This window comes from Phalacrocorax carbo, chromosome 4, assembly GCF_963921805.1.
Source record: "Phalacrocorax carbo chromosome 4, bPhaCar2.1, whole genome shotgun sequence".
Taxonomy (NCBI): domain Eukaryota; kingdom Metazoa; phylum Chordata; class Aves; order Suliformes; family Phalacrocoracidae; genus Phalacrocorax; species Phalacrocorax carbo.
In genome coordinates, this window is record NC_087516.1 from 60,262,739 (window position 1) to 60,278,413 (window position 15,675).

At 42.7% G+C, this 15,675-nt stretch overlaps 1 protein-coding gene across 1 annotated transcript in view; it reads left to right on the plus strand.

Annotated features, from left to right (window-relative positions):
• Positions 1 to 1,417: 1,417 nt before the first annotated feature.
• LOC104051140 (transmembrane protease serine 11E-like) overlaps positions 1,418 to 15,675 on the plus strand; it is a 41,121-nt gene continuing 26,863 nt past the window's right edge. The window contains exons 1-3 of the mRNA XM_064450847.1: positions 1,418 to 1,581; positions 9,701 to 9,822; positions 10,046 to 10,164. Coding sequence (XP_064306917.1) covers positions 1,418 to 1,581; positions 9,701 to 9,822; positions 10,046 to 10,164 — 405 coding nt within the window. The remainder of the gene's footprint in view (positions 1,582 to 9,700; positions 9,823 to 10,045; positions 10,165 to 15,675) is intronic.

The following is a 15,675-nucleotide window of genomic DNA, read 5'->3' on the forward strand; positions in this document are numbered from 1 at the left end:
CAATATTAAAAAAGAAAGAATTCCTTCGTTTAATTTTTTAAGGTATTTTCTTGACTCCTGGACTGAATCGGTTTGTAATCAATCTCCAGCGCTCTATTGAGAGCTGGAGTTCCTGTGGGTGTGGGTGTGTTTCTGGGTGGAGCAAGGTTTTCCTTTGTGCACAAACTTTTTTGAGTTTTATAATACTTGAAAAAGAAATGGGGCTGGGGGGCGAAGGGGAAGGGAATGCCCAGGGAGGACATTAGTACTTGACAGGTATCTGTGTATTCAGTCAGTAAAGCCCCATGTAAGGTAGGTAACTGCAACCATGCCCTTTCTACAGGGAGCTAGAATTCAAAAAAAGCAATTGATCAAAGCAAAGGAAGATGTTGGAGAAATAGGAGATGCCATGTAGCAGTGCTCAGCTTTTCCCACTGTCCTAAAAATGGGCTGTCCAGACACTTGCTTCTATAATTGCATTGAAGTTCCTGTGAACGGGCATCTTTGGGGAAAGATGGAAAAGGACTAGGTATGACTAGGTGAAATTTTCCGCTTGCTGTTTTTCTACCCTCTGTTGCTGAGGTTCTTTCTAGAAGATAAGTGTTTCCGTAAAAATGGCTGTGAAATCTTGAGACTTCCTTGGAAAACCAAATACTTCAAGCTTTTTGGCACAAATCCAAGCGCATCAAAGACTATAAATGAGAATTTTGGTTTCTGGTAATTTTTCTTTTTGATTTGGGATTTTAGATGCGAGTGCAGAATGTGTTACTAAAGAATATCTATTTTTCCCCTCTCCAGCTGGCTCTGAAGAATCACGTTTGTGCTGGGAGAAGGGAATTCCAAGGAGATTGATGGCCTTTTTCACAGAGTAAGCATTTTCCACAGGCGGGGTTATGCCAACTATTAAATGACTAACATGTAATTAGGAGGCTGGATACTTATAGTTGTCATGTCCCTGATGCCAAGGGAGTCCAGGACAGCTATGGAGGAGTGAGCACTGACGGAGATCAGGCTTGGCTGACCAAGCCTTTATGTCTATTTGTGTTCAGCCTTTCTGTTGGCTACCTCAGGAGGCAAGTGACTTAGTGTTGCGGACGGTGTGGTGCCTCTCCCGTGTGGGTTTTACTGTGAGTGGAAGGTGCTACCGCTCAGGAGAAGGCCTGCTGTAGGAATACAAGTTGGACAGAAAGGGAGTGCTGGAAAAGGGAAATCTCACACACTTCCTGTTCTGCTGTGGTGAAGAACAAGTCTTCTTGCCTGGGCAGGTTTATCTGCTCTGTCCATCTGTGCCTAGGGAGCTCTTTGATGCGGAGCTGATCTGAAGGTTCGAGTCTCCTTATCAACTCCATGCTTACCTCTGTTTGTTTTTATTCTGAAGTTCGCTCCTTCATTTTGCAATAACCCACAGGGTGCTGGGTGTTGCGCCAGCTGTGCCTCAATGAAGGATCTTCATTCAACACCTTTCCCTTCCCGTCACACCAGTCAATGCGACTCCTGCGTTTTCCAGCACCATTCGCTACGCAGTCCAGACTTTAGTCAAGCCTTGGTTGGTGGTCAGAAGGGCTACCAGACCTACCGGGACCTACCATGGGATCTTCAAAAGTAGGTGGCGTGTTTTAACTTGGCAAGTCTGATTTGGAGGTTTATTGATGGTAAAGGATACTGTCTATGGGACAGCTTTAGGACTTCAGGGACATAGACCCAGAAATCTGTTTGTTCTCTTGCCTGACCTTGGACCTTATTATTCTATCTCTGCCCCTTTCATCCTTTTAGATGTAGGGTACATCATGGATCCATCTGAAATGTGCAGCCTGAAAAGAGGCGATAGACGTAGGGAAAGATAAACAGTAAGTTGCAGGCTGAAAGGGATGTTTTGGAGGTTGTGGTCTGGATGAAAAGAATGACATATGGCTGGAATAAGAAATGCAGAGGAAATAATTCCCTAGCATGGCCAGGAGCACAAAGATTTGCTTTCTGTTTAGAAAGATGATGAGATGGCTTAGGTTGACACTTATTTCTCCTTCCTGTGCTTGTCTTACCCTGCCCCTGGCAGGCTTTTATTGCAGCAGTGCAGAATCCAGGAAGCTTTTTTGTGTCAAAATCAAATGATTTTGGGAAACCATGGGTTTTGGTCAGGTGTAGTTGCAATATTATTTCCCCCAAACCCTGCAAAAGGTCCCAGTTAAATCAGTGATGGCAGCACAGCTACGTGAGGATAATGTTATAGGTGTTCATCATTCCAGTTTTGACCCTAGTTCTTTCACAGAAGAAGCCATAATTTCTGGAGAGTAACAACAAGGTGTTTCGTATCTGAAAGTATTTTGTGCAGTCAGAGATGCTGGATATCCTCTTTTGTCTTACTATAACAATAGTTAAGATGATGCTGGAAAGTTCCGAGTTTTTTTACAAAAATAAGTCTCCCAGCTGCAATCCTCTACTATGGTCTCTTGGGTCGGAGGAGGGATCTAGTCATAAATGTACAGCGAGCCTCCTGGGCATTTGTTGTTTAACACCCTGGCTCCTGGATTCACGTGGCAATAGGAGATGCTCAGTCTCCTTTGAGTTTGTTTTTTTGTTATTGCTTCAGCGATTGATGAAGCTTAAAAATGTGACCTCAGAAAAAAATCCAAAAGAATCTGAAAAAAAAATTTTTTTACACCGTAATGATTTGGCTGGATGGCTGAATTTTTGTGTGTGATTGCTAAAGACTACAATATTAGTATCCTGTCTGGCACTGCTTTGGGCTTTGGGCTGTGAACGATTGCAAGATACCACTGGTTTTTTTCCATCCTCAGTATTTTTAAAAACTGGGGTTTTTAAAATAATTTCTGGACATGTTGAAATAGAAACATCGTTTCTGGATTGACGAAACTTATTTTTTATGCCCACTTAAGTATGTTTCTCATTTTGTTAGGACAGTATAATTTTAGTCCATACAGTGTTGACTTGCTAGGAGAAGACTGAGTTCAGCTTTTGGTTCCGTGCTCCTTAGTGGTACCCTGCTCAATACCCAAAGATTCTCTGCCCTGTTTAATATCCATACCTTAAAAGCTATGCTGCTCTAACTGTCAGGTGGGGAAGAAACACCCATCAGTTGTGAATACCAGTTTGTGCATGTTACGTAAAGAGGGAAAACTAAATGACAGCTTTCTATCTAGCAGAATTGAAAACCCATTCCTTTTTCTAGTTAGATGTAAATCTAGTTGCCATGTCTTGTTGATATCAGCAGTGGTGTAAATAATTTTAATAACAGTGTGCTAGAGGGTAGTTAAACAACACCTGAGTCCGCTTTGGTTGTCTCCTAGTTAGGAAAGGATTTAGTCGTTTCAATAATTGTTTAGATTATTATAAAATCTAAAGTACATTACAGGAAATCTCTGTTACATAATGAAATATTTACACATTTGGGAAGGGATGGAGACTGCTTGGTCTTACTTAAAGACCCTGTGTAGCCTGCTAAATGTCCAGAGTTCTTTGGACAGGGATGTAGATCTGAGCATGGAGCTGTAAGCCTTGCTGTTTGAGCTCATTATGCCATGCCTTAGCCTCTTATGAAAGTGGTGCTTCAGTATTAGCTTTATCCAACTCCAAGATGCCTCTCTTCACAACATTTCAAGCTGCGTTGGAATGAGTCCTCCACAAAATCCCTCAGGAAGCAAAGCTGCTAAGGAAAACTGGGTGGAGTAGACAGCCGTGCTGGTCTTGTCCCTGTATTGTGCTGTGTCCTGCAGTCTGGGAAGCAAATGCAGTGTCCTACCTGCAACTTCCTTGTGAAGATCTTGTGCCCTGGCAGGGTGAGGTACAGAGGATCTGGTGTTGTATACGGTAGTCTAAAAGTGAATATGTAGGTGGAAATGCAGTGCTACTTGCACCAATTTGTCATGCAGTAGGTGGGCAAAATGAGTGTAAATTACAGACTGCTGAGGTGTAGCAGGAAATGGATACCAGCCCTGGTGCAAGGACACTCATGTCCCATTGGCATCAGTGGGAATTAACCTTGATTATTGCAGGAGGCAGATGCAGTTCCTGCATGGTATCAAACAGAAACCTATTCTGCTCAGTTTGCCCCAGAGTAGATCCTGATTCCAGGACACACTAGTGAAATACTTTTGATTCTGGTACACACCACATCTGACTTGACTCATATGGAATTGGTAAAATTTGTGTTTCCTTGTCACATTCACTGAGTTTCGGACCATTTTAGACAGGAAAAACAGAATAAGAAAAAGACCCCTTCCTACGCCTAAAAATCTAGTCATCTTCCTTAACTGAGCCAACCCCAGTGTAAAGCCAGCAGCTTTTCTGGCCTCTGCTGTTCCCGTTAGAGGGTGTTGCAGAAGTGCCTCACTTTATTAATTTTTTTTCACATACAGTTTATTGATTGGGCATTTTGGGTCAGCATAAGCTTTTAAAAACTCTTCCATCACATACTCCTTCCACATCTGTATTTCTGGTTACACAGAGATCTTCATTCTGAATGAAGTTGAGCTAATGCAAAGCTTGGGATGGCTTAATCTGACATGCTTCTGGTACAAGACAATCTGAAAACTTCATGTGGTCTGTGGACAGATGTGGTGATAACAGGGACAGAATTCATACAGAGCTGACCATGGGAATTGTCTGTTTTCTCTGCTACTGGAGAATTGCCTGGGGTTTCAGAGTCTCAGCTGAACCTCCTGTCTAAGGAGCCTTCTCTAATTTCAGCAGCATTTCTCCCATGAAAAAATTAATCCATCTCTGTTCAGTGAAAATTCATTGCTAGATTACAGCATCTCACTGTTTATCTACCCAACCTAGCAAATGTTTATTATATATAAGCATAGAATACAGAAGATCTTATTATTTAGCCAGAAATGTAAGCTTCCAAACTACAGGACAAGCTGGATACTGTGGGTCAGGTTCTCAGTGGGTATAAGCTGGCACACATGCACACAAACTATCATGAAGGCAGAAGGGCTGGTCTTTTTCATCAGACTTGCAGAACTCTTTGGGAGTGATGTAAGTATAGTTCTTTTACAGTGATATCTCATATACCAGTAAACAGATTTACTTCAGTAAACAGATTAAAACTCCACCACTGCTAAGGCTGATACGGTGGTGTTTACTTTTTTTTTCTCAAAGCACCTTAATATGAGAGAATTTCCGCACATATTTGAGAACTGTGGAGAATTTGTCTGTCTAACCATGCCTTTCTTATAGGACTGAAAACAAAGGACATTTAATAGCCCACACAAGATCATCTCTAGGTGACTGTTCTGGGTTTGGCTGTTAAGCTGTCCTGTCAGCACCTTTCTTGAGCAGACACCGTCAGTGCGTGCATGCCAAAGCAGATCCTGTGTTCTCTTTCATGGTGCATGCTGACTTAGCTAGACACTGTCTCTGATATGAAGTTCACTGCAGGTAATGGAGGGGTTCCCACAGGTGTCAGAGTGTGCTTTCTGCCCTGGTGAGGAAGACCTTTGAGGCTTTTCCTCTGAAGCAGGCAGTTTGACTCATAGAACACAGTTTTAATTCTGCTTCTTTGCAAGAAGTGAATCTAAATTCCAATAGGTAGAAGACACTCTTTTCTTTTGTAAACTAACAGTTTCAGGCTGCAATGAGGCAAGTGCATGCATGATTTATTTGATGCAATGTTTATGATACATTTATTGAATGGCACCCTTAAAAAAAAACAAGTTAGGCTATTAGGTAAGATATTAAATTTTTGAGACTGACTTTTTTTTTCTCCAATACTTGTCTGTTACTAAAAGTCAACAGACGTAATTAGCTGTGTCTAATGTCTGCCTTGTAAAATGTGTAAGGGGAGGGATCCCTCTGGCTCTGTGTTTATTGGTGTGAGCTCCTTGTTGAGGAAAGGGTTCCTGGGGGTCGTCTTTGTGCTCATGACAGGGAGAACCCAAGTACAGAACGCAGGGCTCCAAATCACCTACCATCCCTCAGGAAAGGTCTCAGTGGGTATTTCTAGGAAAATGTCAGCTAAATGCCAGTTGAAAACGCCAAGGCAGTGTAAGAATTGTTAGGAAACACGGAGGACAACCAAGTAGAATTGTTATGTCGGTATGGGCAACTTTATGTCAGTTTTTGTTGTTTCTATTTGCCAGCAAATATTTCACTCCTCTTCCTAATTGGACAAACCTTAACCTGGGAATTGGCAGTCTTCTGCCAAGAGATGAAATCCAGTCCCTGATTGCAGTGTATTTAAGATTACTGCACAGGCATGGATGTCTGGGAAAGAGCAGTCTCTCTGGGGTAGAGGGGTGGACCATGTAGGCTGCAGGCAGAAGGGACTCTGGCAGAAAGCCCACTGAAGTCAGCGGGAGGCTTTCAGCTGGTATTTGGTTCAGGCTTAAAATCTTCATTTCTGCTCTGGAGGATTTCAGTGACCTTCTCAGCTGAAGTGTTTTTAGTCCTGCTGTGCGTTTCTAGGTTACACTCCCTGTTCCCTCTCTTTTGAGCAGATAGTTCCCAAGGAGTTAGCAGGGACTTCTTGACTCTTGATCTGAGAAAATAAATTCCCACTGTTGAACTTTTATCAGCTCTGCAGAGTATTCAAGCTCTGATGGGTCATCATGTGGATCAAAGCTGTTTCAATTCTGGGATAGTTACTTCTTTTGTGTGTATTGAATCCCTGTAAGTACTGTCCAACTTTACACAATGGGACATGTTGTCAGATGAAATAATTAGAATCATAAAATCATAGAATACTTTGGGTCGGAAGGGACCTTTAGAGGCCATCTAGTCCAACCCCCCTGCAGTGAGCAGGGACATCTTCAACTAGATCAGGTTGCTCAGAGCCCCGTCCAGCCTGACCTTGAATGTCTCTAGGGATGGGGCATCCACACCCTCTCCAGACAACCTGTTCCAGTGTTAGTAAACCTCAGGAGACAAAGCAAAGCAGCAATAAAGCTCAAAGTTAATGGGAATGGAAAATTATCAGTCCAGAAATCTTTGTGCTTTTGTCTTAAATATCTTTGAAAACCTGGATTTGAAATCCATCTAGTGTGCTCAGCCTGCACTTCTATTCAAATGGAGAAGTATCCAGATGGTACAGCCAAACCATGGACATTGTACTCAAAAATACCTTTAGTTTTTAAAACCAATTTTTGTTTTTAAAACAAATTACGAGTGGAGAGTAAACTTAATGCTCATTTCATGCTGTTATTTAAAAGGAATGGGGAAAGTTTATTCAAGGAAAAAAGGGTGAAAAAGAAGACAGCCCAAGTCCCAAAACAGGCATGACCCCACCCCCAGCTGTTAAGTGACTTCCTAAAATGTATTTATCACACAGCTTCTTGTCTGAGGAAATTCAGTTTAGAAGCTGATGCTGAGTCCCCCCTGCACCTCTGAAATTATGCTCTGAAACAGGTTTCCTGAAATAAGTGAAAGTCCTGTGTGTGAGTAAGATTACATATGTGAGTAACTGTTGTGGACTGGGGTTTGTTTGCTAAATGGTAACGTGGAACTTGAAAGGGAAGAATTAAAGAATAGGAGTTTTAAAAAGCCGTTATCCTATGTAAAAAAGAATGCTGAAGAGGTTTCAAATTATATAGTACTTCATATTTAATTGTGTCCCAGCTATGTTACTTCTGGTCTGAAATCTCTTTCACTGATATGATAGGCAGTAATTTCTTCATGCTCACCTGCTGTGGTGTAGAGGTGGCATGGAGCCTTTCAAATGGGCTTCTCAAACCCAGCATTTTGGTTTGGGGCTATGCCAGGACCTTTATAGCTGAAGACCTTCTGAGTGTTTTCCCTTCTGTGCAGCTTAATCAAGACAATTGCTTTTTAAATGAGAGTATCTATAAGAATGAATGTAAGTTGTGTCAAGTTACATGTGGGTTTTTTTCTTTTTGTTGGCTTTCTTGTAACTTAGTCTCACTTCAAACATAGTAGAAACATGTGTAAAGCATATAAGCCGTGCAAAGGGCTACTAGCTGAAGTGGTGGAAAAAAACGCCCAACGGACCCACATGACAAATTAAAACTGAACTTGCCACTGACTTTATGGTTTCACATAAGAGCTACTATTTAGAAATATTCTTCTTAATGAGGTAGAGTCCAGATTACTTATACATGCATATTTTTCATTTCTCCAGTTAAAAATTTAAGGCAACTTCCATGCAGTAGTCTCAGAAATAACTTTGGAACTGCTCATCTCAAAACTCTTAACAGGAATTGTTTCATTTCTTTTTTTTTTCTTGCTATGGATTCACAGATGCATTTTCAAGCAAACCAGATGAAATGAGAGGTCAGTTAATAGTTGTTTTAGAGGACAGCAGTAGTGAAAGAAACACTAGCTAGGAGATCCAGGACAAGTCAGAACAGACGTGAGTGACAAACAAGTATTGCCATTTTCACTCAACCAAATATCACTATATTGAACCTGAGTCAGTTGTTTTCCAAGCTGAAGTAATAAGGCTGTAACTGTAAGGCTTTACAATAAAATTAGAATGAAATATCAGAACCTGCTTCAATATTTATGTACAACGCACAGTGTGCTTGCTGTCTTATTCTTCCACACAGCTGCAGTGATCGCTTGCAATTATTTTTAACTTATTTTAATGTATTTAAACTCTTGAGGTACGTGTTCTAGAAGTGAGCTATATGTACTTTGTGGTGAATGTGGAACTTACTGAGATACTTCATGCCCTCAGGACAGAATCCCTGCAGCCTGCTTTCCTGGGAGGGGGAGGCTGTACCTTAACCTGAAGGTGTGCATGTTTGCATGAATGAGGTAGCCAGCTCTATAGAGTGAAGGACTCTGCCAAAAATTATGGCTTCCTGTCCTGTATTTTGTAATGGCTGATAACATAATAGAAAAATGGCTTTAAGGATCTTCAGATGTCTCTAAGTTTATAGCCAAAGGTGGAATTTACTGTAAGTAACCTTTTTCAGGCAGTTTTTTGTCTAACTATAATACTGACCTACTGACTGTTGACTTGCCTTGACTTAATTTGGATTAGCACCTATGTAATTAAAAGCATGGCAGACAGAAGTATCTGGTGAGGCTCCCTACCTATGGTCCACTCACATGTTCTTGCCCTTCTCTGTCAATCCATCAGTTCAGCAAATACTGCTTAAAGTAGTGCTTGCCTTTTGCTTTTAGATTGAGTGTGAATAAGATAGGAAGCACAAGCTGGCCCTCTGAAATCTCTTTCTCTTTTTTTGTCTAGGCCTGCTTTGCAGGCTGAAATGGACTGAGCAGCTTAGATAACGTTTAGCTCAGTACTATACAAAGCATGGGATGCTTTTTACCAATTTTATTGCACAAAGCAGTTTTGGGAGCAAAGGTGCCACTGTTTCTGTGATAACTGATTTGTTTAACCAGTTGAAAGCTGCCTATATTGCTGTATGAAGTTCATGTAGCTGAAAAATAAGCTTTATTTTTGCAAATTTCCAGTCAGGGGTCACTTAAGAAAGTGTTTAGTGGGACTCTTATTTAATTTGACTATAATAATAATAATAATAATAATTTTAAAAAACCCCAAACTCTCAAACCCTGTCTGTGTTCTGTGACTGCTAGCATATCCCAACATCTATTTCAAAATCGTCTTCAGTCACAATTTCATTTTCAAGGGTGCTGTGTGAGAAGTCAATTAATACTGCTGGGAAGAATCAGTTGATGTTAAGGGAGAAAAGTTTAGCTTCATTTTTTGGGGGGGTTTAAATAGAAAAGGATCTCTTATTAATCTTCTCCCTTTGTTGTTCTTATTTTCCCCCAGAATTCATCAGCCAGCCATCAGAATACGACATCTTGAGCCCTGGAAAATTGCTGTAATTGTTATTGGAACAGCAGTTGCAGCAGCTATCACCATTGGTCTTCTAGTTTATTTTCTGGCATATGGTAAGTTTTGCATAACGTATCATTGTTCCCATGTTTAGTGAATTTACTTTGTGCTTTTTGTGCTATGCAATGCTGGGAGTTTGCTGTATTTGAATGGGTTGGATGCAGGTGAAGGCTCATCCACTCCCTGGGTGTCTGGATATCAGTCAGCCCCAGGTGTTTCTCTAAAGTTCATTTGTTTTGGTGCTTTGGTTATTGCCTGTTCTTCCTCTTTCCCTTACAGATCAGAAGCTGTTTTATTACAGTGCCAATGTAAAAATCACCAACATCCGGTACAGTAATGAATTGTCCAGACAGTCCTCAGGAAGGTTTAGAGACCTGAGCGAGAGGGTTGAGAGACTGGTAAGTTTGGACTATTGTGCCTTTCCATTATTAAGGACAGTGTGATAATACAAGAGTCATTAATGGGAACAGCACACTCTTAGACCACAGGTGTCTGGTGTACCCTGAGCCCCCATGGTTATCAGACCTGGGAAATGGATAGCACTGAGTCATGATCACACCTGGTAGACCCTGCAGGCAATTGCCAGTCTGCTTGTTCTAGCACATCCCCTCTCTTTGTCTCTGCAGTGGTGAAGTAGATATTAACAATAACTCATCTTCCTCCTGTACCACTAATCATTTAAGTATGTATTCTCTTTCCCTGTCCTGAGCCTGGCTTTGTGATTTATGTCCCACTATCTCTAAGGAAAGCATGGTTTTACACCCTCTCCTTTACAGGGTGGAGAACTTTACCTGTCAGGCTGTTGCTGTGTGTTGAGAAAACGATACACAAGTCCTTTTCCTGTGCCTTCGGTATGTTTTGTTGGGAAACCCTCCTACAAATAGCAGAGGCTGCTGTGTGGCTTTCAGTCATACAGTAGCTATGGAAATAAATAGACACATTGCAATTTCCTTTCTTGTTTTCTCTTTGAGACTTCCCCACAAATGATAATTACAGAGTTCAGCTCTTTACAGCAATAAGCATGTGATTGTGCTTGTATCTTTTTGTGTTTCATTCATCAGAGTCTGATGCGTATCTCTTACCTCCTGTTTAGCAACCTTGCACAGATACTCAGTTAATAGGACAGTCAATGCTTTGCTCCCCACTGTCATTTACTTTAGGGACATGCTACTCGTCCACAATGAAATGTGAGCTGTGGTCAACGTTGTTCTGGAGAAGTAGGGTGTTATATAGGGATTTGGCAGCACTAGCATCTCTTCCTGGCTCCACTGCTGAGGGCCTTGGAGATCTTAGTCAAGTTGTCCTCTCTTCTGTGGTTGTTTCCTTTCTGCCCTCTTTGCCTTCCGGGACCATACCATATTTCCCAAGATCTGCTCCTGGTGCATACCTGTATGTATAGAGTCTTACATAAGCCACACTTAGGTGCTACCACTTTACAACTATTACCTAATAACTGCAGGCTTTTAATGTTGTGATATAGTACCTTGGAGAGGGAATGTTCTCCCTGACCAAGAAGACCTTGTGTATTGCTGAAAGGGGAGGAAGGCAAGGGCTGGGGAGAAGTCTGAGGGATAATGCTTCATTGAGTAAAGTTGTATCCCTTCCTTCCACCCCATTCTCTCTTCATTTTTAAAAAATGTTGCTCTTTTGCCAAAGAAACTTATTTTAGCTAGAGAAATTCTTTCAGTGTCCAATGCAGTCAGGTTTCCTCTGAACATGGCTATTAATTTAGATACTTGAATGAAAGCCAATGGTTTAGAAAACCCTCTTTCCTCTATAGGTGTTGAGCACTTCTGACAGTAGTGACAGTAAATACCAGCGCTGGTTGAGCAGTGGGAACCATTATTTCAGAGCACGTTAATTGTACCTGATAAGTAACACCATAACAAACATACAGAGAACTGTGTTGCCTTTCATTCCTTCCTGTCACTTTTCTTAAGAGCTGTCTTTAATTCAGCCCTTAACTTCTACCTTCCTCTCTCAAATTTGGCGAGTTCATTGCTGTGATTTTAGGTCAGCTGATATAAATGGTCACTGCCATAAACTGACTTTTTTTGGTTTTAGCTCCAGGTGTTCTATCTAACAGGATGTTTGAAACTTAGAATTGTCCATAAGTTTATTTAAAGTGACTCCATACAATAATGAATAACGGTATGTTCCTTGTAAGTGATTCTCTATAAGCAAGACTCAGCTTGTGGTAATAAAAATCAAAGTAATCTTTCCAGAGACATAAATATCCTCTTGACTTCTTGACAGACAGCTGTCTCAGAACATCTGCATTTTTATTTACAGGGTTTTCACAGCATCTCTTTAATAGAGGAGGACAGAGTTGATTTTTTTTTTTCTAATCACATTTCCTGATTTGTCTGGATTTACCAAAATCCTGTGCAGTCTTTCCCTGGCTGGTGTCAGGTTTTGGATATCCAACCCTTCCCATAGTAGTAGTAGTAACAATACCTTAAGCTCATGTTGTGAAACAGTGATTAAATGCAGATAAATGCAAGTCTTTCACAATACTGGGTGCAAAATGAACAGAAGTGAATCATCTCTGATAATCAGAAGCATTCAAATTACTTGAGTTAGTGCAACTCCCTGCCAAGTGCTCCCTTCTCTGATCCCTCCTTGATGAAGTCTCCTTTGTTTGTCCCCAGAACAATCCTGAAAGGAGCTCTTTTCAGAGTTGATGTTTCACCAGGAAAAATATTTTTGCTCCCATAGGGGAGTCATCCCATGCCTTCCATGGGACTGGCAGCCAATGTCCTGATGTTTTCTTTGGTTTCCAGAGTTGAGTAGTAACACCCATTGTGCGAACGACATTCCCGACTCTCTTATCTCATTGAAGGTGGGAGGGAATGCGGCAAGATCATGCCAGAGAGCTGATGAAGCTAGTGCACCAGTCAACATCTCAGGGCTGACTGGAAAGTCTGGAAAGTGTCTTGTGGGGTGGAGCTGGGGGGACTGAGGAACAGATGATGAAAGGTCTTTGCTCCTTGCCTGGCTTTCTGCAAGTGGCTGTGAGGGTTCCCTTTGTGGTCTCTTGAAGAAGCATAACTGACTGAATGCCCCTGTGGAAAGAGATGTTCCAACTCATGAGACCCTCGTTTTTCTGGCTGGACCAGTCATTTTTCCCTTGCCAAGCTCAAATACACTGTGCCAGACCATCCCCTCTTGCACTGGATAAAAAGGGCACAGTCACAGCCTTAATGGCTCCTTCCCCAAGGAGCTTCTATTTTATAGTAGGTTCACTTAATGCGTGGCTGATCTGCACAGCTTTTACCCATTGGTTTTCTTCAACTCCAGCACCAGACTCGGATTTTTTTTCTGCTCCCACAAAATGCATTAATTCTGTCAGACTTCCCAAGAATGCCTTGGAGGCCCTAACTACCCTCTTACTAACCACATCCTGGGGGAGATTACCAAGGCCCTGCCTAAGCTTTGCTTCTTCAGCCCCTCTGGCACCCCTGAAGTGTGGAGGGAGCTCAGACAGCCAGCTCTAGATAGACCTGGGTGACTGGCATGATCCCAGTTGCCTACTCCGGGCAGCAGCACTAGCTGCCCTGTGTGCAGGGGAGAAGGGTGGACGGTCTTTGTGTCTAGTGTGGGAAGTCATCTTTGACCCCTAGAGGAGGAGGTGCGCATTCAGGAGAGCTTGAAATGGGTACCTCATCGAGCCCATCTTAATAAGAATTGTCTCAGCTGAAGGCTGGCAAGTCTCTAGCTGTGAGTGAGTAGTGGATACCAAGTAGCCACAGCATGTGACCTCTTCAGTACATGGCTGGTTGCTCAACAGAAATGGACACCAGCCTTTACCCTGCCAACCAGTGACTTGCAAATGTATCTGTCTGCCCTTTTTACTAGTACAATAACTTTCTGATACTTTCTCATAGATGTTGTGGGTTTTCCCCTCTTCAAGGACAGCCTATGCCACCCTAGTCACCGTGTCTCCTTCCCCTCTGGCCAGAGCTGTTCCCAGCCTTGCTGTTGGGCTGCTTCTCTCTGTCCTAGTCCATGTGTCTTTGTGGACCCTTGCATTAGACACTGTACTCTCCCCTGCTTCTGGTATTATGCCCCATCGTTATCCCCTGCTCTCTCCTGCTCCCATGTGATGGTAAGCCAGGCCATAGGTTAGGTGGATGGATGCTCCTCGGGTCTGAGTGTAGCGCAGCTCCCTCCTTGGCTAACTGGGTGGCTGGTGTTTGTTTTCTCTCCTTGAGGCCCTCAAGCCACAGAATAGACGGGCATGGATTTCCCCTGTTGCCCTATCATCCGCAAGGTACCTGGGCTCTTCCTTGTCCTTGTATTATCTGAAGCCAACACAGAACTAACTGGCTGGATCTGGGCAGAATGGTTGGAGATTATATTAAGAGGATACCTGGGTACTTCCCCTGGGAAACTACTGCCTATCCCAAATATTTCTATAGAAGTAATGGAATTTCATCAAGTAATTCTTGCCTCAGGACTCAGTATTGTGTGTCAGGACATCTCTTTCAGAAACAGACATCTTGCTTCAGTGTCTTCAAGTTGATAAGAGAATCTTCTGTGTCCTTAGATCCAGATGTTTTAATGAATACAGCTCTTGAAGTTTGCCCTGTCTGACAGAATTGAATTAGTGTGGGTTTAATTTAGAATTAGTGTCTCTACTGGGCATTGCAGAGGCACTTGCAATACCACAGGAAAATGCAGCAGAATAGTTCTCATGACCGTGCTTCTTCGTTGGTTTAAGGACTTGCTGATGAGTCCCTGTACTGGAGCTGGGAAGGAAGGAGGCAGTTTTCTCCCTTGGGAGATGATTAGTTTAGAGGTTGTTAATGCATTTCCCTCACTAGGAGAGGGCAGAAGCAGAGGCACAGTCAGGTGCCATGCACCTCCCTCCCCTCCTTCCCCCCACTACCCCGTTCTTTGAGCTGCTAAGGGGAGTGAGGATCCCAAGGACTGTCAAGTGCAGCTTTTGGTACTCAGTAGTTCTCTGCAGCACTGCACTATCCCTGCTGCTTTGTGGCTCACAAACAGGGCTTGTTTCCGAATCCAATGCCTCTGCTTAGCTGCCCTCTGGGCCACTACCTGAAAGACACCAGTGGGGTGCAATGGGAGCCCACTTTGTCCTCTGCACCCTTAGTGGTGCAGATTCACAGCTGTTTCAGCACAATTCAATTACAGCCAAAGCACCCCACAGTTTCCCAGCCCCCAGGCACCGATGTCTCTTCTGTGTAGACAGGGAACTGAGTTGGAGAGAGTTGAAAGGCCAAATCCATCAAGCCACTTCAGCACCCGAGAGAAGAGATCCCCAGAGATAGGAAAGAATTTTTCACGTGCCTATGGGTAATCATAAAAGGAACCACCTAGTTCCTTTGGCACGCTCAGATTTTATTCACCCTCATCACAGTACTTGAGTTTCTTTGTGTGTCTTCTCTCTTAACTCCCATGTAGACACTTACTTATGCTTCCATGGAAAGCAGAGCTTTAACACCTGATATTTGGCGGATGGGTTAGTCTTCAACAGGATGCTTGTAACACCCAGTGATAAGCTTGCAGTTGTCCTTATATCGGAAAGTACCTTCTGTCATTTGAGTTGTGAATAGCTTACTGTCAAACCTGCAGGGCCAAAGCCTGAAGTACTGGCTAAGGTTTCCACCTGAGTTGAACTCAAAGGAAGCCTAGCTGAAAAGACCAGCAGCAGTGAGTGAGTAGATCAGACTGCTCTTTTATGACACTTGGCCTCTTTAGGGTCAGATATGACTCAAGTCTTCCTGGGGAGCAGAAGTGTGCATGTGTATTTGGGAGAGAGAGGGAGGTGAAATACTTCAGAGCCAAGAGCTAGCTGCAAAGCTGGCTGAAACTACACGAGGTGTATGTGTCACACCTTCCATGTGGGTGTTAAGGTAAAGCTCAGAAGCATGTGGCTTGCTCGG